Raw genomic sequence first — 24533 nt, forward strand, 5'->3', positions numbered from 1 at the left:
GAGTGCAAAAATGGGTCATGTCGTAAGCCACATGGCTGACGGGATTTATTATTATTATTTGGAGTCTAGTGGGAAATCTGAATTTCCTTGTTTGGGGGGGGGATTTTTTTATTTTAAAATTAAGGAGATATGGGCATTTTCCAAAAAAGTAAGTGGGAATTAAAAAAGTCGACCTTTTTATGACACCTCCTTACACCCTTCATAAATGACCCCCAAAATAGACAATTTGACAACTCATGAGCATCTACTCATTGAATGCTCATTAGTCTTAATGAGTTATGTAAAAAGGTGATTAAAAATATATTAAAGATTAATCTTTTCACTAATCTTTTCCTCTTTTACACTAATCAAGGACTCTAATTAACCACCCACTAATCTCCCTATTTAATTCCACAATTGAGCACATCATTGGATAGAGTAAGGGAATGCTAAGCTATGTGCATCAACAAATGTGTAAATTAATCCAAAATAGGATATTAATTAGACTCTTAATTTTGGTCTCTTCTTTTAAGGCAAAATTAAGAAAAAGAGAGTCAAATTCCTCCAATTGATGAAGAAATTGATGTAATTAGGTATTTTGAAGCATGAAGATGCTCTCAAAATACTCAAAAACACTAATTTCAACTATTTACATGATCAATTTGGACCCCAATTAACACTTCTTCTTTTTTGCCCTCTTGAACAAGATTAATCACCTTTAATGACAAAAACCAATCCATTAAGAGAAATTAGTCAAATTCAAGGGTTTTTTTTATGGTTTTGAGAAATTTTTTGAAGGATTAAGCTACTCCTAATGCTTAATAACGCTCTAATGCAAACAATTGCAACAAAAAATACACCAATTAAGTTAAAATTAATGGTTTTAGTTCTATGTTTAACACTAAATAGAGCTAACATTCACTAAATAGAGCTAACATTCACTAAAAATTACATTCTAATGCATTGTTTGATGCAATGGATGCAAACTAAGCCTAATACAAACTATGTGCAAGCCCTAAGAACATTAAAAACCACATTAACAACAATAAAAACAACAAATTAAGCTAAAAGTTAAGTAAAAAGCATTCTTTACAAAAACAAAAAAGAGACCTATTCTACACCAAATCTCCATAAAATCCACATCTTTTTCATGGAAAACCATTAATCAATACAATGGGCAATGGGTAATGTATAGATTAGAGAAAAAATGATGGAAAAATCCAAGGGATGGCTCCCCAACAACGGTGCCAAAAATGTTATGGCTCACCCTAACCCCTCTTGAAACACATCCACAAGAGATTACCTAGTGAACCGCAACTGTCGTGTGAGGATCTTTCCAATGGCCAATCTCGTAAACCTTGAGGTATCCAAGCTCTACAACTCCTTGAGAAGCAATTCCACCGCACCTCCCGCCCCACGAGTGTTGTCACACCACCGCGTTGCACTACGTGTACTTGTCCCTCCACTCACCTCACATCACTCACACACACTCACTAGCATGCATTAGAGAGAAAGATTAGCAAGAGGATTAGTAAGAGTAAGACTCAATTGCACAATGGAAGAGTATATTGTATAATGAGAGAAATTCACTTATAAATAAACATGGCCATAAGTGTTCACAAAAACTGTGGCCGGCCGGGCCACAGTTTAGGTGAGTGTGGCCGGCCGACCAGGCACTTTAGGCTCATAAGAGGCCTAATGCTATTACAATGACTACTCTCATAATATATCCATGAAGTACATCACTTGGGACTTCATCCTAACTTACTACCACATGCTCTTGAAGTGGGAATCACCATAAATACTCCGTCACACCATTACGGGTGCTCATCCAAGTTATAGCTTTGGACACCATTGCTTCATATCTTGAATATATGACCCTTTGGTGTATCTACCTTGACTCCTTGATGTAAGATAATGGCGGTAGCTCTTGTTAACCCTAGGAATGGGTTAACACTATGCACCATGGCTACTCCTCATATAATGGGGGCCTAACAAATGTGCATGATACATCAAAGTGAGATACATGCTCAGAGGCAAGCATTGAGTGTATACTAACAGAGGCATGATATGAGGGGGCTAGCGGTGATTGCAAACCCTGCACAAGGAGAAGGTTTCTTTGAGTAAGAAAGTCTACACTCTTCCCTCTTTTTCTATTTGGTAGGTAACGGCATTTTATGGTTTTAATGTTGCGGTTTAATTTTGGTGTGTTAGAGACGACTAGTACAAGTTAATTAGAATGAGAAACCAAATTATTTGGACAGAGGATAGGCTCATTGCCTAATGACCAGAAAGCAGAGATTTTAGATATTTTGATTGATGGAGATTCATAGAGGCTGAAGGACTCACAAATCCCTAAAAGTAAGGAATAATTACTTCCCCTTTTTTCTTGATATATACAAAGCAGTGCATTTTGTTTGAGTAACAATTTCAATGGCAACGTAACAAATGCAAGTTTATTCCACGGATAAGCTTAGAAGAGAAGTCATATGGCATGAGATTAGAGCACAAGATGTTGCCATCTTTGTAGAAATATTAGAAAAGTATAAGATAACTTTTTCATATACATTTTAGGAGGACCTCGTTGATCTTAAGGGATTGTATTTTGGGAAGTTGTTTGAGGAAATGGTGGGATCCCTGAAGAAACAAGGCATGGTAGCTTCAAACCTTGTTGTCATCAAAGCTATCAAGCGTGCTGTGTTCAGGTGCGTAACATTCTACAAAGCTTCCTTACTACTTTATTGTGCTCTTATATTCATAAACTAAATGGAAACATTTACATGTAGATGGATTCGTAAGTGCTATGCGGAGAAATATATTGCAGATGTGCCTGCCATCATAAATAACTAGCGCGATCCATGACATGAGAGCACTATATATACACAGCATTAACTTCGAGACCTTTGGGATACAGGGATATACAAGAGAAGCACTATGTATACACAGCATTAACTTCGAGACCTTTGAGATCCTTACTGTAGTGGAACTTGATCTTGTTGGCCCACACCAATCTCTGCTTCATCTCTGTCTATTTCCTTGACTTTCCAAATGGCAAATTTCCCAAGAGTGGGCCTGTAAATCAAAGCAATCCACGATGGTTTGAACTATTAAATTAAATATTTTAGTTCTTTTTTAATAATGTTTCTTATATCTTTTTGAATTGTGATTTCTATTATGAAGACTAGAAGTCTACGTGACCGATCACATGTTCAAGACAAGGGCAAAGGCCTTATGAAAGATAAAGGGATAAAAGTGCCAAAGAAGAATGCAACAAAGGAAAAGAAAAAAGCAAAGGCACGAGAGGAGGATCAGAGTATGATGAAAGCAATTTTGAGGATAGCACTCCACAAGATCGAGGCAACCTCAAAAACGCAAAGGCACGAGAGGATCAGAGTATGATGAAAGCAATTTTGAGGATAGCACTCCGCAAGATCGAGGCAACCTCAAAAGTTGAAGAAGTGGGTCATGCAGCAGCACAGGTAGGGCACTCTTTTACTCGTGATTCATTAGTTTTATTGTTACATAGTTCGGATACTAACATACACGATTTAGTTATACCTCCACATATGCTTGACAAAGGAAAAGAAAAAATCAAAGGCACGAGAGGAAGAGGATGACTCTGATGTCTCTACATCAGAGTAAGACGAAATAGATTTCGAGAATATCACTCGCAAGATCGAGGCAGCCCCAAAAGTTGAAGAAGTGGGTCATGCAGCAACACACGCAGGGTGCTTTTTTACTCGTGATTCATTAGTTTTATTGTTACATAGTTTGGATACTAATGTACATAATTTAGTTATACGTCTAGATATGATTGGCAAGAGGTGAGGGGTTTGATTATTACAGGGTTGGAATACTAACATAGATGAATAAGTTATAGATCCAAATAATCTTGGCAAGAGGTGAAGCACCAAATGCACCATTATGACATAATAATCCACCTAGCCTAAAGGTATGATTTTACTCATTATTAAATGATAATGTAATGTATATGTGTAATACATGCACTTACAAAATGTACGCTTTGTAGGAGTGTCTCATCGTATGGCCTCAACAGTAGTCCTCGGTGTTCTGAGAGCGAACATCAAAGTGCTAGTTCCTCTATTGTTATAGAAGCCTCGGTACTGGCAAGTGTAATAATCAATTGTGAACACATGTGAAAGATTTTGAATGCATGTCTTTTATATCCAGTAATGACAATTAATGGGTAGCTCTTCTCAACATGGTGTAGGAGGACATGATTCTCCAAAGATAAGGGCATTTGTTGGGGATCCTTTATAGATAGGCCGTGCAATTCGGAACCAGGAGTGTCCAGAGAAGCTAGTACGTCTTTTTGATATGTTGCAGATGGTGAAAGAGGGAAACCATACCTTTAATATTAAAGGTGTCAATATAAGCACATCATGTGATTGTATTGTAGTGAGGTTTCCCCCATGAGGTTCCGTTTATGGCTACCCTAATAACATTGTCCCGCAATAGAATCTCTATACATGTGAGTGATGAGATGATTTTTTCATATTTAAGACCTTAAGTATTGTTATGTATATGTTGGGTGCAAATTCTCACATTTTATGTCAATTTAACGTAGATGGAGAGGAGCCGTTGCTTCAGATTTGTAAGACCATCCTAGACAATAATGGCTCTATTATTGTCATTGGTGTACTATGTATCAAGTGGCAACCATTATAGCGCAAGACAAACAATCTGGCTTCTCCTTAGACACTCTAGTGAATGTGCGGTGTACAATGTAAACTGGAAAGGCGTTTGGACAAGAGGTAAGCAACACTAACCATAGAGAGATTGCCATTTAACATCACTTTTTATTACACTAACTCGTCTCATACTCTTGTCCAGACATATACCCTCGTCACTCTGTTACCTTCATAAGCATAGCTGAAATAAACCATATACAACCTCGCCTGATTATATCATTGATCCTTACACCACAATGCACCAGGGAAGACACCCAGATGGGACAGCATGGCGAGGTATGGTACAAACATATAAGTGCTCCAAATTAAGAGTGTTACATTTTTTGTGTAATTAAGAGAAATGTTTCTTTGCAGGTGGATGTCAGCGTAGATATTACTTTTGGGATAACCTGTTGAAGTGTCATATAAAAGAAAGGCAAGTGATAGTAGAGCTTTATGTAGGATGTGGAGATTGTGCTATGGTAGCGCACAAATTAGACATGAACATTATTTGTATTGATCCCGAAGAGGACGTTGTGGAGGGTGTCTTGATGAAGATTTCATTGTAGTGCAATAAACATATTTGTTTATGAATATTCAAGTGATTGGATTTAACAATTGTTTATGATTATGTCATGATCTTATTTTTCATATGCAAAAAGAGAGAAAGAGGGCGAGAGCAATGCATGTTGGGGTTTTGCAATAAGATATCATTGACATTTTCAACAATGTTTGTGCTCTCAACATGTCGTACAAAGTAATAAAGAATTAAAATTTTCAGTATATGTGTGGATGAATAAGGTAGTGTTAAGTTTGTATACTCGAAGGATCTGTACGCAAAACATGAGTTAAGTGTACTATGTTGAGAAATGAGAAGGAAATAGAGAGAGAGAGGGAGGATAGAGAGAGAGCAAAGAGAAGGATAGAGAGAGAGGCACCTATAGAGAGTGTGCGAAGAGCTATATATATATATATATATATATATATATATAGAGAGAGAGAGAGAGAGAGAGAGAGAGAGCAAAGAGAAGGATACAGAGAGAGATAGGGAGGATAGAGAGAGTGAGCAAAGAGAAGGATAGAGAGAGAGACAGCTATAGAGAGTGTGTGAAGAGATATATATATATATACATACATAGCTATATATATATATATAGCTCTTCACACACTCTCTATAGCTGCCTCTTTTATATATATATATAGAGAGAGAGAGAGTGTGTGTGAAGAGCTGTATATATATATATATATATATATATATATATACAGCTCTTCACACTCTCTCTCTCTCTCTCTCTCTCTCTCTCTCTCTCTCTCTCTCTCTATATATATATATATATATATATATATATATATATATATATATATATAGCTCTTCACACACTCTCTATGGCTGCCTCTCTCTCTATCCTTCTCTTTGCTCACTCTCTCCACCCTCCCTATCTCTCTCTCTCTCTCTCTCTCTCTCTCTCTCTCTCTCTCTCTCTCTCTATATATATATATATATATATATATATATATATATATATATATATATATATATATAGCCTTGCTGGGCCTGGGGCGTCTGCTTGGCCTGGCCTAGGCGCTGCCTGGGCTGGCTACGCAGGCCTGGCCGCCTGGCTACATAGCCCTAGGCGCCTGGCCGCCTGTAGCTGCTGGTAGCCCAATGCCTACGCCTACAACAAGTACATCAGTACTCGGCCAGCACACACAGCGACAACCGACGTTCTCTCACGCTCATACAGCCCACGAAACAAGGTGCCAGATGCAATAATCGTATCACCAGAAGTCAAATCATATATATATATATATATATATATATATATAGAGAGAGAGAGAGAGAGAGAGAGAGAGAGAGAGAGAGAGAGAGAGAGAGAGAGAGAGAGGAGGATATAGATAGTGAGCAAAGAGAAGGACATAAAGAGAGAGAAGAGGCTATAGAGAGTGAGTAAAGAGATGGATAGAGAGAGAGAGGGAGGATAAAGAGAATGAGCGAAGAGAGAGAAGAGAATATAGAGAGTGAGCAAAGAGAAGAACAGAAAGAGAGAGAGGAGGCTATAGAGAGTGAGCAAAAAGGTGGATAGAGAGAGGGAGAGCAAAGAGAAGGATAGAGAGAGTGAGTAAAGAGAAAGACGTAGAAGGATAGAGAGAGAGAGAGAGGAGGATATAGAGAGTGAGCAAAGAAATGGATAGATAGAGAGAGAGAGAGAGAGAGAGAGAGAGAGAGAGAGAGGAGGATAAGATGAAAGAGAAGGATAGAGAGAGAGAGAGGGATGATAGCTAGAGGGATGGTAGATAGAGAGAGTGAGCAAAGAGTCAGATATAGAGAGAGAAAAAGAGAGAGGGGAGAGTGAGACAGGGGAGTGAGAGGAGAGCAACAGAAAGATGCGAGATGGTTGGAGAGGAGAGAGGAGAGGAGAGGAGAGGAAGGGAAGATGGTAATAGATAGAGAGAGAAAGGGAGGAGCAAGGTTGGTAGTGGAGGGGGCTGGTGGACTGGGCTAGAAGGTGGTGGTGAAGATGGGGGTAAGATAGAGAGAGAGTGTTCAAGTAGAGAGAGAGGGCAGCCAAGAAAAGCTCCCTCCATCGAGCTCCCTCGATGACCATCCCCCACAAAAAGTATGTGTGCGTGTGTGTATGTGACCATCAAACTAGGGGGTGGGAGGGTTTACAAAATAGAGCACATCTGTCTCCCACAGTAATACCAATGGGTGGGGAGCATTGAGCAAATGCTTTTTCGACAATTTTACGAGTTTTTTTAAAGACTTGATTTCAGGGGGTTTATCTCCTCCCCTCCCCCCCCCTCTCTCTCTCACACGAGGAAGGGCACGAGGACAACTACGTGTGGCTTTCTTTGTCAAAGTAGATGAGGGAAAAACCCTAATTCAATATCATCATGGCTCAATAGAAGGAGTGGCTTGGAGAGGAGGTGGGGGCAAGCATGTAGAGGAGCAGGGAGGCGTGCAAAGGAGGAGTAGGTCTTGGGTGTGCACCAACGAACAGGAGGCAGGCGTGTAGAGGAGGAGGTCTTGGGTGTGCACCAACGAACAGGAGGCAAGAGGAGGAGTAGGCAAAAGAGGGTATGGGCATGTAGACAAGAGGAGGGCGAATTGAGGAGGTCATGCCATTAAACACAAGCATGAAGTTCTAGATCAATTCAAAACCTTCAAAACATTGGTTGAAAATCAACTGGACTTAACCATTAAAGCCTTTAGGACTAACAACGATGATGAATTTGTATCTCATGAGATCCGCTCCTCACGTGTTGATGAATATGTATCTCATGAGCTCCTCACCTATTGTTGCGAGATGTGCCTTTCCAAGTCCAACTTTGCAAAATAGTAAGGTTGAACCTTATGGGCATTAATAAATGTCCGGAATATAATATAATAGCAAGAATGACCATCTCTATCTCTATCTCTATATTATCTTAAGGAAGAGTTTCACAAAGCTGCCACATGGCAAGAATTTGGAGGTTCGGGAAGAAGAGGAGGAGGTTTGGGTAGAATTTGATTTTGAAAGCCTCAAAAGACGTGCGAAGCACGGGTTCCCAACTAGTATTATCTTAAGGAAGAGTTTCACGAAGCTGCTACGTGGCAAGAATTTGGAGGTTCTGGAAAGGGAGAAAGAGGTTTGGGTAGAATTTGAATTTGCAGTCTCAAAAGACGTGCTGATGAGCACAGGTTGCCCACCACTTGTATTGGAAGAGTTTCACAAAGCTACCACATGGCAGGTTCGGGAGGAAGGAGAGGAGGAGGTTTGGGTAGAATTTGAATTTGGAGTCTCAAAAGATGTACACAGCGCGAGTTGCCCACTAGTAATAATTAATCGACAAAATTTTTACAAGATGGAGAAAAAATGTGTCTCATGGTCCATGCAATGGACACATCGGATGATAATTAAGTGGGTGCATCGAGGATGGTTGATTAGAATACAAACTCCAGAGGTGCTTTGATTGTTCGTTTCTAATGTGATGTAGCACGTGGGCACACAACCTCGTGCTTATGACGTTGTTAACTATGTGGGAGGTGGACTGTGCGTCGCCTTACCACACATAACCTTAACACAAACCATTTTGCCTGCAAATGCCCTCATGCACATGAATTTGCATAAACCCCATCAAACCCTAACCCAGCTGCCCTAATTGCATGAGCCCATATATTTGATATCACCTTCCTCCATTCTCCTCTCATCACCGTTTGTGAGCATCATCATGGCTACCATGGCTGCCCTCAACCAGACTGCTGCTGCTGCATCTGTTGCTTGGAAGCATGGCGATTCCAGTGCCTTTCTGGGCAGCAAAATTGCTCCCAAGTTTGTCAACCCTAGGGTTTCTTCCACAACAACTGCCACTGTTGAGGGTAATCATGGTATGGCGATGGCAGCAGCTACACCTTCTTTAGCTTTTGAGAAGGGTAGTCGCAACCGGACCACTAAGAATCCATCATCTCCGGAGTTTCTACCCATTCCTTCTTTTGAAGAGTGTTTCCCCAACAGCACCAAAGAATACCGGTTTTCATCTAACTTTCTGTCTTGTATTGGAAAAGCTCAACATATATTCTGTCCACAGGGGCCTTATGTTTTGTTGGTTTATGCAGTGAAGTCATTCATGCGTCCACTGCATCAGTTCTCCATGTTCCATTTAGACGGGTGCATCTGTCGGGCGGCGAACCCCCTTTTGATGCTTATGATACCAGTGGCCCTCACAATGTCGATCCTCGCATTGGTAAGTCTCAATCTGTTTTTACCACAGCCCATCTCGCCACATTAGTTGAAATACCTTGCTTACCTAGGGTCAAACAATGAGGTAAAAATCAAGCCTTTTTTTCATAAAGAAACCATCTCAATTGATGATGTAGGGCTTCCCAAGCTAAGGAAGGAATGGGTTGAGAGGAGAGAGGCTAAAGGTGATGAAAGGTATACTCAGATGTTTTATGCAAAGAAAGGCATTATCACAGAGGAGATGGTCTACTGTGCAGCTCGGGAGAATATGAGCCCCGAGTTCATCCGTGCAGAGGTGGCTCGTGGTAGAGCTATCATTCCTTCCAACAAGAAACATCTTGAGCTGGAGCCCATGATCGTTGGTAGAAATTTTCTGGTCAAAGTTAACGCAAATATTGGCAACTCTGTTGTTTCCAGCTCTATTGAAGAGGAGGTGCAGAAGCTTCAATGGGCCACCATGTGGGGTGCTGATACTGTCATGGATTTATCTACTGGTCGCCACATACATGAAACACGAGAGTGGATTCTGCGCAACTCAGCAGTCCCTGTCGGAACAGTACCCATTTATCAAGCCCTTGAAAAGGTTGATGGGATTGCAGAGAAGCTGAGCTGGGAGGTGTTCAGAGACACCCTCATTGAGCAAGCTGAGCAGGGAGTTGATTACTTCACTATCCATGCGGGTGTTCTGCTGCGTTACATCCCCTTAACTGCCAAACGCATGACAGGAATTGTGTCACGTGGAGGCTCAATCCATGCAAAATGGTGTCTGGCGTATCATAAAGAGAATTTCGCATATGAGCACTGGGATGACATCCTTGAAATTTGCAATAAGTATGACATCTCTCTTTCAATTGGCGATGGTCTAAGGCCAGGCTCAATCTATGATGCTAATGACCAGGCACAGTTTTCAGAGCTTGCTACTCAAGGGGAGCTTACCAGGCGTGCATGGGAGAAAGATGTGCAAGTCATGAATGAGGGTCCTGGCCACATCCCTCTTCATAAGATACCTGAGAACATGGAGAAGCAGCTGGATTGGTGTAATGAGGCTCCGTTTTACACCCTTGGACCCTTGACAACTGACATTGCCCCTGGGTATGATCATATAACATCTGCTATAGGTGCTGCAAATATTGGAGCACTCGGTACTGCTCTTCTATGCTATGTGACTCCTAAAGAGCATCTCGGTTTGCCCAACCGGGATGATGTTAAAACTGGTGTCATTGCTTACAAGATAGCGGCACATGCTGCAGATTTGGCTAAGCAGCATCCTCATGCCAGGTGGTGGGATGATGCTTTGAGCAAAGCTCGATTTGAATTCAGGTGGAGAGACCAGTTTGCCCTCTCTCTGGATCCAGTTACAGCAGAAGCATTTCATGATGAGACACTACCTGCTGAGGGTGCCAAAGTTGCACACTTCTGCTCAATGTGTGGGCCGAAGTTTTGTTCCATGAAGATTACTGAAGATGTGCGCAAGTATGCAGCAGAACATGGGTATGGTGATGTAGAGGAAGCAATCAAACATGGAATGAATGAGATGAGTGTCGAATTTCTTTCTGCAAAGAAGACCATCAGTGGGGAGCAGTGGGGAGAAGTTGGTGGTGAAATCTATTTGCCTTTAAGCTATGTCACCAAGGGCCAGGAATCACCAGCCCCAGGGCAGAAATAATCAAATAGGTAATCATTGAATATTTTTCTTTCAGGATTGTTGCCATAAGCATGAATTTTGTGAAAGTCTATACATGGATGTACGGGTGTGTATACATTTGGACATGTATGTATGTATTGTGTGTGTGTGTGCGTGCGTGCGTGCGTGCGTGCGTGCGTGTGTATCTATATATACATATGGACATATGTATGTATATATGTCTTAACTATGTGTGCGTGTGCCTTTATATATACACACATATACATGTATGTATATTTGCATATATGTTTGTGTGTGTGTGTGTGTATTTTGCGTATATGAATGTGTACTATGTGTGTGTGTGTGTATTTGTATGCATATATATGTATGTAAATGTATGATGTATGTATATGTATATTATACATATGTGTCTCTCTCTCTCTCTCTCTCTCTCGCTATATATATATATATATATATATATATTTATGTATGTATGTATGATGCATGTATGATGCATGTATGTATGTGTGTATATGTATCTACATATGTCTCTCTCTCTCTCTCTCTCTCTCTCTCTCTCTCTATATATATATATATATATATATATATACATATACATATATATGTATGTATATGTATATATGTATGTGCACACTATACATATGTGCGTGCATGTGCACGTGTGGTGATGTATATGTATATACATATACATACACAGACATATGTATATATACATATATATAAAACAAAAACACACACACACTCACACACCCCACATGTATATATATACATACATACACAGATACCTGTGTACATATATATGTAAAATTATATATGTATATGTATGTATGTAAGGGGAGAGAGAGAGAGAGAGAGAGAGCTGAGGATTCGATAGTTACAAGCGGTGCTAAGGCAGATGTTGGCTTTTGCAGACTGATGATGGAGTCAGCAGCCAGTTTGGGAGCTTCTACAATAAGCTCCTCTCCTTTCTCGTTTTTGTTTTTTTGTTTTAGCTTTCCATTAAACAGGACTTTGGAGTGTTGTTTTAGTTTTTTTCCCATGTTTGAGTACATTATGCACAAGGTGCGTGACTGGTGTGCATACCTTGTTACTGCACAGCTAAGTACATGTAAATAAACTTAACTTTATCTATCTAATAAAAGTGTTTGCTAATACAATTGGCACCAGGGGTGCTTGTCCTGTCTGCAGTACTAGTTATCTCTGGTACTGCAGATCAGAACAGGCTGAGACAAACCCTTTGCACCTGAACAGGATAATACCTGCGTAGGGAGTGTGCCATTCTTTGTGTGGATGTGCAGGTTGACTCTCGCACTAAGGATGCTTTACTGTGGAGATTTCCACACTCATGGTGAGAGTTACAAAGGCTTTTTGTAGCTCCAAAGTCCCCCTGCCCCTGCTTTGTTGTATGTGTCAGAGGTCATGATGCGTTTCTTTCTTTTGTTGATGTTCTATGCTGTTCTTTCTTCTTTGATATTGCGTGCTGGTCATTTTGGGATTAGGATCTGTTCATCTTGTTCGTGGTTTTCTTTTTGTGTTCTGATTCTTTTAATCGGTTCTCTTCTTTGCAAGTGAACATGCTTTTAATATCATGTGACAATTAGGAAGTAACTTATGGCTAGACGTTGTGGCCTTAGCTTGCCCAAGAAGACCTTCAAGAACTGTTGTAATTTATCTTAATGTTCATTTGAGTGTACCGTACTGATCACATGTCTATAGTGTGGCCATTTGATTGATATCATATGTATTTACTTTGTTCTGCTAGTGATCTTGACACAGCTGTGACTAAAATTTGATTGTGAAGTAATTTACATGCAAATGGTATGCAACTGATACTACTGTCAAAAGCAAGAAGAATTGATTGTGAAGGTATTTTCATTGAAAGGGTATTTGACCTTGGTTATCATGATTCAATGATTAGGCTTTGTGAATCAATTGAGGCAAAAAGAATGGTGAGAAGCATTAATCGCTCTTTACATGAGAAATTCATAGAGGTCTTGTTGTTAAATATTTCAGTAGTCGCCATCATGGCAACCATCTATTTGGGGTCAGAGAAAAGTAGCTCAAGCATTGCATTGACCGAGATAGAACCGAATTTTTTTTATAAGTTCATAATGGTACACCAAAGTGAATTCTATTCATTGGGTTGCTAATTTGGGTGTGTAGGCACACACTAGCATATGGATTTTGAACTTATGTACTGAGCCAATGCATACACCATCTGCCTTACCCCACATACTGGTGTGCCAAACATAGACTGCAATGGCCTTGGATCGACTAAGCATGGATTAAGATAGCATCGGCTAGTCAACATCGTGTTCTTTAACAAAAAGCCTTGTGGCTATATGTTTAGTCCATCCCTTTGGGACTCTGATTAATGATTTGCCCATAATAAATTGGTTGTGATCTTGATGTTATAAAATTAAGATCAAAAGAAAGTAACACTATGAAAAATCTCCTATGCTTTGTTGATTATGGTTAATGACCATATATGATAAGGTATATGGGAAATGCTTTGAATACTTTGATAGTCATCTCTCATAAGTGGACACTCATCAATCACATAGTGGAAAAGATAACAAGTAATTATACATTACCAGAAGATTTTTGAGTCACATGTGAATGCTTTGAGTATTTTTTGATATCCTTCTCCTAGGAGTGGACTCATCATGGTTTCTTTCTTTGAACCTTTGTTAACTTCATAGGTTGACAAGGTTTCATCTGCTTGACCTATTGTTGCTTAAAGGGGTACTTTTGTTTTATCAAACAATGTTGGAATATATAAAGCAGTCTTACTTGTCTTGTGTTTAATGTTAAATAGGGAAATCTAAAGACTTTGTGTATATGTGCTTTTAAGACTACTACAATAGACTTGATCATTCTTAAGTTTGATGGGTCTTATTTGTACATAAGTGGTTTTTTACAATATAAACAATTCACAAATTGTTGCCTTGTAATAGAATATTTGTGAGCTTTACTTCCTCTCTACTCTTGTTGCTTATGCTCTATAGAATCTTACATGTGATAGATATTGACTAGATAGGTTTGCTTGTAGGTAATCTACTTGCATTAGCTTCCTCTTCCCTTGCCTTTTGTGAGAGAGAACCATCATGAAGGACCATCTCCATTTGCCTTTGTCTAGGTAATGAGAGCTTTTCCTTCATCGGTTGGAATATATAAAGTGGTCTTAATTATCTTATACTTAGTGTCAAATAGGAAAATTTAAGGATTTTGTGGACTACTATAGAGATTATATCATTTTTTAGTTGGTCGGTCGAGTGTGAATACTTGTCATTTGTATATGTCATTTTTTACAATATAAACAACACAATTATTTCTTTGTAATAGATTACACAATCATTGTAAAAAATGACTTATATGTGTCATTTTTTACAATATAAACAATATATAATCATTTCCTTGTAATAGAATATCTGTGAGCTATTCTTCTCCTCTACTCTTGTTAGTGATGTTATAGAATCTTACATGCTTGATAGATGCTTACTAATTAAGATAATTTGCTTGCATTAGCTTTCTCTTCTTTCCTCGCATTTTGTGAGAGAATCATTGTGAAGGACCATCTCCATTTGCCTATCTATGTGAAGAGAGCTTTTCCTTCATCTTGTTGGCAAAGGAGCATTTCGGTGTGACAACCGAGTGAGATTGCAAGAGCGAGGGCACCCACATTGAGAAGTTGCATTTGTTGTTCTAGGGCAAGGTCCAAGAACCAAGGTAAGCTCTTAACATATTTGATGTCATCGATGAAGACTAGTTTAGGGCTTAGCTAGGATTATCCAATATTGTCCGGTGTTGATTGGGAGGTCATATTTCAAAAAACGAACGAGGTTTGAACCCTTGGATATGTTAAGTTTGTTGTTTTTTATTTTGATCTAGAGTTTCTTTTTTGCATTAAGGTATTTATTTTCATATCTTGGAAGGGAAAAACTGTTTCTTGGTCATTTACATGATTTTAAAGCCCAAAAGGCTTATAATTCATTGCATTGAACCAAGGAATAGCTTAGTAATTATGATTACGATTGGAATCCACTTTGAAAACATGCGCATTAAGTTTCATTAAGTGTGGATTCTATAGGGGGGTAGTTAATTGTGGTTATGGATATCATAAATTTTTCATGCATTATTAAATTGTTAGCTTAGAAGTATACAAATTCATCAAAAAGAAAACTTATTACTTGTATACTTATCATTAATTAAGATTAGGATTCTTAATCACTTTATCAAGTTTAAAGAATCTTAAAAAACTCCAAAAACTAGTCAAACAAGCTCTCAAAATGGAGACGTGAGATCATAGTTCTGTATTAAAAGATGCAAATCTAGACACGTGAGCTTAAAGGTGTATGCTTGGAGACAAGAGCTTGAAAACGTGAGCTTGGAGAAAGGCATGTTTTTAAAAAAAAATAGAGAGGTATATTTGACGCTAAATCAAGCCATTATTATTGTCTTAAAGATTTGTAAAGATACACCAATGAGTGAAAACAAACAAACAAATATTTCTAATGCACAAGCAATGGAAGCTCATAGAGAAACCTAAAATTATTGGTTTATCCAAAGAAGCACGACAGTTTATTTAGTCTTAATTCTTTTTATAACCAAGGTTTTCACTTTGATTTCACATAATCTCTTGTTATTTCGGTATTTTCACATGAGAATGAAAGAGATTCTAGCAAATCATGTTCACCATGAAGTTATGTGGTTATTCATGGATTATTCTGCGATAATCTTTGTTTAAAATAGCATTAAAAAAACATTGAATGTTGGAATTTTATAAGAATTCTTAATCAAAAAGATTATGCAGCAAGAAGGCAGTATCTCTCTATCATAATCTGCTAGTCATGTCCTTAAAGGATTTTCTTGTCATATAATCTGCATCAGCTACAATTTTTAAGGAAAAATTCTCTTCCTTTGTAATTTTTGGGATATTAAAGTACAATAATTGGACACCAATCCTCTCATGTACTTTATTTTTATGAAACAAGTCTTCTTGAAACAGAGACTTTTATGTAATAAGCCTTAGTTTATACAATAAAGGCATCAACGTGGAGTCAGGAGCCTGCAGACATGAGCCTCGATACCACATGAACTTACAAACATGAGTTTTGACACATGAGTCTAGAGGCAAGAACTAAGAAACATGATCCCAACAAAAAGAGAAAAAAAGTTTCAAAAATAAAAAACTCAAAATTTAAAAAAAAACTTATTTTTTATGTTACAAAAACTTTTTTAAAAATATAATGTACAAAATACACGTGTTTGAAATAAATTCCAAATGTGCTTCAAGAAGCACTAGAGACTATTTCACTAGAGTAAAACCCTTGACATAAACTTGTTTTGGACTAATTGTTGGAAACAACAAAACAATCGACTATAGTATATCAATCACACTTCCTAAAACCCACCTAGCCTTTGGTCCCAATAAATGACCAACACTTAGCAAAGTGCTCTCTTAGTAAGAATTTGGATTTACCTCCAACGAGGAGCTTTTGGGACGAAATGAGCCAGCTAAACACAAACGTGAGGAGAGGAACATCAAAATACCTAGAGATAGGAGCCACCACACCAATTGGCTCTATACCATAGACTTGATGAAAAGGTTACTAAGCTGTCCTATCTTTGGGCAAAGAGCTCCAGTGAAGGAGTGGGAGTATGACCATGAATCCTAAGGTCATGATGCCACAATGTTTTGAACATTTGGTGTTGATCTTGAGCTGGGGTTGTTTATCCCAAGTTGACCATGACTAATAACAAAGCAACCCAACAACCACAGTACGATAATTGAGACATGTCTCCTTTATTGTACCATTAGGGACAACTGTTCCTCAAAATATACAACAAGCGCACACAGTGCAAGCAAGAGTACCACTTTTCACATGAGCTCATTATAGAAGCGTTTTCATCACGGAATCATGTTCCAGTACTTCTCTATTCGTACGAGGAATAGGGAACATGGTGAATATCCAAGACTACCTTAAACCAAAGGGGTCCATAATGACATTCATATAATGTGTCCTTAGCTGCAAGCTTGCCTTCATCCTCAAAGGCATGTCAACAGAGGATAAGTGCCATTGGAAACCACAGAACCTAAACCTGTGGGGGCAAAAAATTCCAAATCCTGAAATAGAGCATTTTGTGCAACCGCTACTCCCTTCCACTGCCACCACGTGAATATGCATAAGACATGCTTAGGATGACATTTGAAATGAGAAGGGGGGGGTTACGACAAACATAACATCTAGAAGTGTAGAGTTGGAAAAGTTGAGTGTCCTCATAGAGCCCGTCGCACCAAGTATCCCAACTGAATTCCCGAATCAAGTGCAAAAACTTAAAGTTATTCCATACAGAGGCAAATGTTACAAGTGTGTATATGCTTTCAAGGATTGTCCCAACAACAAAGTGACAATCACCCCAACAAGACAGGAGCATTAACCACTTCGGTGATCCTTAACTTCTTAAGCGTATAAGGAGGACTTATTCATAGTGTTTCCCTTAATTTCATCACTCACAAGGCTCCATACGAAGACAAGGAAAGTTGTGCCAATGAAGCATCCAAGGTAGCTATGAAGAAGCAGAAAGCTCAGGCTTCAACCTCGAAGCCAACAACGACAAAGAGTCTAAGGTGCAAGCCCTAAAGGCCACAATAGAAAAGGCTAAAGGATTAGAACGAGAGGTCCAAAAGAAGAAAACCTCAAAGAGTTTGGGGCATGATCAATTGCTAAGGGCAACAGTGTCGTGACTATTGAAAGTGGTTTGGACGATAGCTCTAAAGATGCCTTTCGTGCGAAGATAATGTGCAATGTCTTGCTCAAACCAGCTCTTCAAAAACCCATTAACTACACAAACATTTTAAAGTAAGTCAAAGAGTATCCCAATCCTGTGTTGATAAGGAGCAAATGCAACAAGCCCAATAAGGACGATGCAAGCTAAATTAGAGCTAATACTTAAGCAAGTGGTTAAGTACGAACCATTCAGCATCTCCCAGACCCGGTTTTAGAGTTAATCATAAAACTATTAAGGGAACCCCAAAGCATGCAAAAGGTCGTAGTAGCCAAACCCGTGACATGCTTAAGAAGCAGCAAAAAGAGCCAGTTTTGGAGCCCCTACCTTGGAACCAATCCAACCAAATTTTTTTGGTATTGCTAGATGCAGTGAAGGAGGACTCAGGTGGTGGGAGGTGAAAGTTGGCCTACCATGGGTCATCATAGTCCACCATAATATTTTATCTGATGTGATAGGTGATGAATTCATTTTGATCCTATTAGAGGCACCACCTCCTAGTAGGGAAGAATGATTGCATATCCCCCTACACATGAGTAAGCCCACCTCCGAGTGAGTATAAGCCAAGTGAGTGCGAATATCGCACGAGGGACATAGCTGTCTAATAACCTTCTTATCCTCGGAAGTTTGAGTCCTGGTAAGTTCTCTTTTACAAGTAAATGCTTAACTTTGGAGAGACTTATCTGACTGGGAACTTAAGAGTCCACACTCTTGAACCTCAAGAGGACGAGTCTGAGCCATGCCACATTGATCGCCCTTATTCCATACCAAAGACAAAAAGACAGCCAAAAGTGTCCATGAACAAGCGGGAACACTACTTCAAAAGCGATAAAATGAACAACGTGTTACCTATCGTTTATAAATGCCCGACAATCTCTTGAACCTCAAGAGGACGAGTATGAGCCATGCCACATGGATCGCCCTTATTCCATACCAAAGACAAAAAGACAGCCAAAAGTGTCCATGAACAAGTGGGAACACTACTTCAAAAGCGATAAAATGAACAACGTGTTACCTATCGTTTATAAAGGCCCGACAATCTCTACAATTTTGTATGGTGGTACTCGTGTTAGCATAATCACCAAATATGGGGACAGATCATTACACATCCCCTGCACATAAGCAGGTCCAAATCTACCTTCGAGTGAGTACGAGCCAAGTGAGTGCAAATATCACACGAGGGACATAGCAAGCCTCATAACCTTCTTATTCTTGGAAATATAAGTCCTGATAAGTTCTCTTTTACAAGGAAACACTTAACTTTGGAGAGACTTATCTAACTAAATGACTATAAACTTAAGAGTCCACGCTCTTGAACTTACTAAAGAGGAGGAGGATGAGACATGCCACATTGATCGCTCTTATTCCATACCAAAGATAAAAAGATAATTGAAAAAGTTCCCATGAACAAGTTGGGACACTACTTCAAAAGCGATGAAATGAATGACACCTTGTGTGTCGTTTATAAAGGCTCGATGGTCTTTACAATTTTGGGTGGTAGTGCTCATACCAGCATAATCACCAAGGATTATTGGGAGGCATGGAGAATCCCACCATTCTCATATGTACAAGCCTTGTGGTGGTCAAGCTTACACAATGAGAACAGAACTAAACTTTTGGGCTGCCTTCAGGAAACAAAGATTAAGCCCTTGGATCTAAGCTTCCATCACACATTTGTGGTGATGGATTTTTAGAGAAGAGGGCCATACACCATGATCCTTTGAAGGCCTTACATGAGAGACACAAGGCTGGTTCATGATTGGGAAACCAATCACATCTACATATGCAAAGGTACCATTCCTTGAAAATAAACTTGAAAACAAGGAAGACTCATCCCATGGGTCGAGGCATTCTCGCTAATGAGTTTGACCCAACCGCTAGAACCATATCAATTGATATCTGTAGGAGCTTAACAAGATGATGGATGGTGAAGATAAGGACCAAGAATATGAGCCCCTCTCAGAGCCTATCTATCAACTCCAAGGATTGGATTCACGTTTTGGCAACAATGGACACTCTTCCACATAAGCTTGGGACAAGGTTTGCATGATTGGATGATGCCAAAACCACATCCCTATTCATCCTTGAAGCATTTGAAACAAAATAAGTGGTGAAACCCGCTTGCCTTGAGCTAGAGTATCCCTCCCAAAAAAGATCACCAAGCTTCATGGCTCACCTTAGTGGACATCGGGGCTAGCCACAACGTGTTCTCTTAGGAAACATGGACCTCATTATGCCACCTAGCCCTCGGACCATCTTCTGTAAACAACCATTATTACGGTAGATAATTCCCAAATCCATGATTGTTAATTGTTTTGAAGTTGAATTTTATATTGGAGCTAAACCTATGTCTTACAAGTTTTAGATAACTCCCACAAATACCCCATAGGTACACATCAGGTACAATGAAAGAGAGAAACATCCTTGGGAGAGGAGATGGATTGTAGCCACTGATTGTGTAGTGAGTTGGTGGAAAAGAACTATAACACTCGAGCTTCTTCATGGAATGGTATTGTACCCTTAGTGGATGAGGGCTCATCCCAAGCCTTGTCCTCCACTTATAAGTCATCTCCTCTAATACACTCAACACTCCTCTCACCTCGCTTCGTCGACTACCCACTCAAACCATTATTGTACCCTTAGTGGATGAGGGCTCATCCCAAGCCTTAGTGGATGAGGGCTCATCCCAAGCCTTGTCCTCCACTTATAAGTCATCTCCTCTAATACACTCAACACTCCTCTCACCTCGCTTCGTCGACTACCCACTCAAACCATTATGGAGATCCAAAACCTTGTTGGCAAAGACGAAGACCACCCTCTAAACCTTAACCTAAATAACCATTTAGGGAAGTCACCAAGAAGGAGTGGGTACCCAAGAGTATCCTGGCTAGCCAAAGAAAAGTAAGATACCCCAAGTAAAGACCGATCAATCACCATAAGTGGAGATATGCCAAACAAGCAAGAGTCCCATGTAACAAAGTTTCACCCAAACCTTGAGCCATGTCAAGATTGTTGAGATATCGAGCTCGTCTAGTGAGGCGGTGGACACTGATGACCCGCCTGGGGGATAGGCCCCACACTTAGGGCATGGTTGGTGAGATCTTGGGTGATATGCGGCCAGTGGGATGACAGGCTGTGTGACAGCCATTCTAGAGACTGGCACAGTTATAGCGCCAGCTCATTTAGTTGGGTTCACACTATAGAGAACCCGTGTATGTATTGGTTGAGTACCTTTCATATTGTGAGTACTCTTATCTTGTATATGGTGTGTTGAGTGTTGAGTGAAGAAGAAGAAGATTTTCAGCCTCTCACCTTGTGTGTTCTCTATTAGGGTTTTGTGAGTGTGTGTGTGCTTGCAAGAGCTCAAGCTCTCTTCCCCCCTGCATCTTTTCATGGTATCAGAGCCTGGTTCATGCTAAGGGCTGAGCTGCAAGCAAGAGAACCACAGGAAGCGGTACGAGGGTAAGAGCTCCAACTACTCTTCCCTATTTGTGTTGGTGACTACACCCTTGTCGGGAGCTCTATGGGAGGCACCGACAAACGATCTTTGATTGAGGAGCTTTGTTCGCGAGAGTATAGCTATAAGGAAACTATACTGTCCTATCGGACAAAAATTTTCTGGGCCGAAAACGCGTTTCGGGCGCGTCTGGACCTTCGTTTTTCAGAAAGTAGGCGATTTCGAGCATTGCGGGTAAGTCATCGATTCTCTGCAGAAATCTGTTTTAAGAACTGCAGGAAGACAGATTGGCTGTGCAGACACTGTGAGTGCTGCAAAGAGGTCAACAGTTGCCATTGGGTGTATGTATGCATATTGAAGTCACTGGTTGTGACATTTGAGAGTACTACAGTACCGCTGTAGAAAATACAGCAGTTTGTGCAAGACAAACCAGAGTGTTGTTTCTGGTAAAATTGCGTGTTTACCAAGATGTCAAATGATGGGATAATCCAGATTGTGGCTGAGAAGCTTGATAAGAATAACTTCCATGCTTGGAGGTTCAGGTTGACGAATTTCCTGATGGAAAAGGGCTATTGGGACTACATAGAAGGTGAGCATGAAGAGGCACCAGAGATACCGGACATAAATCTGACTGCTGTGCAGATGTGAAAGAGTTTAAAGACTGGAACCAAGGAGCCAGGAAAGTTATGTATTGGCTCTCCATTAGTATACAGGACACCATGATTGGGCACATTCAGGATGCCAAGTCCCCCAAGGAGGCGTGGGTCACTTTGGTAAAGCTTTATGAAACAAATACCAAGGCACGTAAGATACAGTTGAAGAATGAACTTCATACTGTGGAGAAAAAGAGCATGTCTGTGAATGACTATGCGCTGAAGATAAAGGGTATTGTGGAATCCCTTGCATCTATTGGTGTGTCGGATGATGATGATAAGGTGGAGGTCTGTCTACGTGGTCTCGGGCCACAATACAAGGCATTCAAGATGTCTATTCAGACTCGGGAAAACATTCCCAACTTTATAGATTTGGTGTCTATGCTGATTATAGAAGAGAAGAGCTTGGGTGAAGACCAACAATCTTCACAAAACAAAAACAGTTTTAGAGCAATAGGCCTTCTACACAAGTTCAGGAAGAGGACGAGGTAGAGGAGGTCGTGGACGCGGTCAAGGAGGTGGCCGAACAGGTAATCAGAATTATGGCCAGCAGCAGCAATAACAACAGTCCCAGAATACACAACAACAACAACAACACGTAGGTGGACGAGGCAAATTCAGAGACAAGGGGAGTCAAAGAGGCCATGGAAATTGGCAAAGGCAGTATAATGATGCACGTGAATGTTATTATTGTGGTAAGCCTGGACATGTGCAGGCAGAATGTTATAAGAAGCAGGCTAACATGCAAAATGGGAAAGTGCAGCAAAACAACTATGCATCCTCAAGCAGAAATAATGAGGATAATGAAAGGTTGTTTGTTATGCAGCATGTCGTGAATGCCATGTCTGAAAATGTTGATGCAGCACAAAAAGATGATGTATGGTATGTGGATTCAGGTGCTTCAAACCACATGACAAGTCATGGGGAGTGGTTCAAGGAGATGAAAAACCCGGAAAGACCAGGTTTTATGGAAACAGGGGATGACACTGCTCATACAATTGCCCATGTTGGAGATGTGCCATTGTCTATGCAGGATGGCAAAGTGAAGTACCTTGCAGATGTACTTCACGTTCCGAATATAACAAAAAATCTGGTTTCAGTTGGCCAGATGATTGAGCAGGGTTTGCAGGTTCGGTTTAACCCTGATGGTTGTTATGTTGAAGACTTTAAAGACAAGTGCAGGTTGGTTGCAAAAGGCAACAGAGTGGGCAGAATGTTTACATTGAATGTAGACATGCCTGAAATGAGTGATGCGATGTTTGCAAACGGTTCAGGAATTGTTGCAGACACAGACATTTGGCATAAAAAAATTGGACATGTAAATGTACAGCGAATGAAGTCTATGCAGACTAAAGAAATTGTGACAGGGCTGCCAAAGTTTAAAGTGGAAGGTATGCAGAGAATATGTGAAGCATGCCAATTTGGAAAGCAAACAAAGCATGTATTTCCACGTAATAGATATGTGAGCAAAAATGCACTAGATGTTGTGCATTCAGATGTATGGGGTCCTACGAAGACCATGTCTATGGGAGGCTGCAGATATTATGTGACATTTATTGATGACCACACAAGGAAAGTGTGGGTATATTTCATGAAGGAGAAGAGTGAGGTGTTCACTCACTTTCAGAATTTGAGAGTTTTGGTTGAAAAGCAAACAGGGAAATATGTAAAGTACCTAAGGTCAGATGGAGGGGGAGAGTACTTCTCCAATGAGTTCTCTGAATTTTTAAAGAAGAATGGTATTCGGAGACAGTTTACATGCAGATACACTCCGTAGCAAAATGGAGTTGCTGAGCGAAAAAACAGGCACATTGCTGAGATTACGCGAGCATTGATGAAAGAGAAGAATATGCCGCATAGCTATTGGGCTGAGGCTGTTTCTACAACAGTATACATCATGAACAGGACTCCAACTGTAGCCATACATGATGTAACTCCAGAGGAGAGGTTTACTGGTAGAAAACCAGATTTGTCTCATCTGAAAGTCTTTGGATGCATTGCATATGTGCATGTGCCAGATGAGCTGAGAACTAAGCTGGATTCGAAAGCTGAAAAATATGTGTTTATTGGATATTCCCTTGAGCAAAAGGGATACAGGTGTTATAACCCTGCTACACGTGAGTTGAGGGTAAGCAGGGATGTTGTCTTTGATGAGATGAGCAGCTGGTATGCTGCTAAAAAAGAAGCTGTTGGGGCTGATGTGAGTGGAAGTGTGGTTGCACAGAATGCAGGTCAGGAATCACAGTCTTTGAGTGGACCAGGAGAGTCCTCATCTAGTGGGTCTGTTGATAGACCATGGAGTGGCAGGCTGCGTCATAATACCAATCCTGCAAATGTGATTAGTACATCACGTAAAGGAAAAGAGAAAGTGGTTGAACCCCTTGGTATGCCTGACATTTCTGCAGGGCATTCTCATGTTGATGGAGAGTCTAGTGGCTCAGATATGAGCCTTGATGAGAGGAGCTTGGGATCCCAGCTATGAGAATACCTGGTGTAAAGAAGGCTATGGAAGCCATGAATGAAAATCTGCGAAGATCTGGGAGAGTGAAAAACCCTGTGCAAAGATTTACCTATGATGGTTATGTGGCACATCACTAT

The 24533-nt window shown here is 40.1% G+C and overlaps 1 protein-coding gene across 3 annotated transcripts; it reads left to right on the top strand.

The window, feature by feature from the left end:
• The first annotated feature begins 8598 nt into the window (after positions 1 to 8598).
• Positions 8599 to 12824, top strand: LOC147625964 (phosphomethylpyrimidine synthase, chloroplastic-like). Of its 3 annotated transcripts, none has more exons than XR_015268747.1 (5): positions 8637 to 9181; positions 9268 to 9395; positions 9529 to 11065; positions 11948 to 12098; positions 12204 to 12506. XR_015268747.1 is itself a non-coding variant. In XM_086817508.1 (4 exons), the coding sequence occupies exons 1-3, from the start codon at positions 8883 to 8885 to the stop codon at positions 11055 to 11057; spliced, it is 1956 nt and encodes a 651-aa protein (XP_086673634.1). In that variant the 5' UTR covers positions 8599 to 8882; the 3' UTR covers positions 11058 to 11065; positions 11948 to 12824. The 3 variants fall into 3 exon arrangements, 1 of the variants encoding a protein (XP_086673634.1); XR_015268748.1 differs by having other exon boundaries at positions 12225 to 12506; XM_086817508.1 differs by having other exon boundaries at positions 8599 to 9181; positions 11948 to 12824.
• Positions 12825 to 24533: the final 11709 nt, after the last annotated feature.

Source organism: Cibotium barometz, chromosome 23 (assembly GCF_041138505.1).
Source record: "Cibotium barometz isolate CiBa-2024 chromosome 23, ASM4113850v1, whole genome shotgun sequence".
NCBI lineage: Eukaryota > Viridiplantae > Streptophyta > Polypodiopsida > Cyatheales > Cibotiaceae > Cibotium > Cibotium barometz.

Coding starts and splice junctions, on each gene's coding strand:
- LOC147625964 (XM_086817508.1), top strand. CDS start 8,883: ATGGCTACCATGGCTGCCCTCAACCAGACTGCTGCTGCTGCATCTGTT. Junction 9,182..9,267: donor AACAGCACCAAAGAATACCG/GTTTTCATCTAA, acceptor TGGTTTATGCAG/TGAAGTCATTCATGCGTCCA. Junction 9,396..9,528: donor CAATGTCGATCCTCGCATTG/GTAAGTCTCAAT, acceptor TTGATGATGTAG/GGCTTCCCAAGCTAAGGAAG.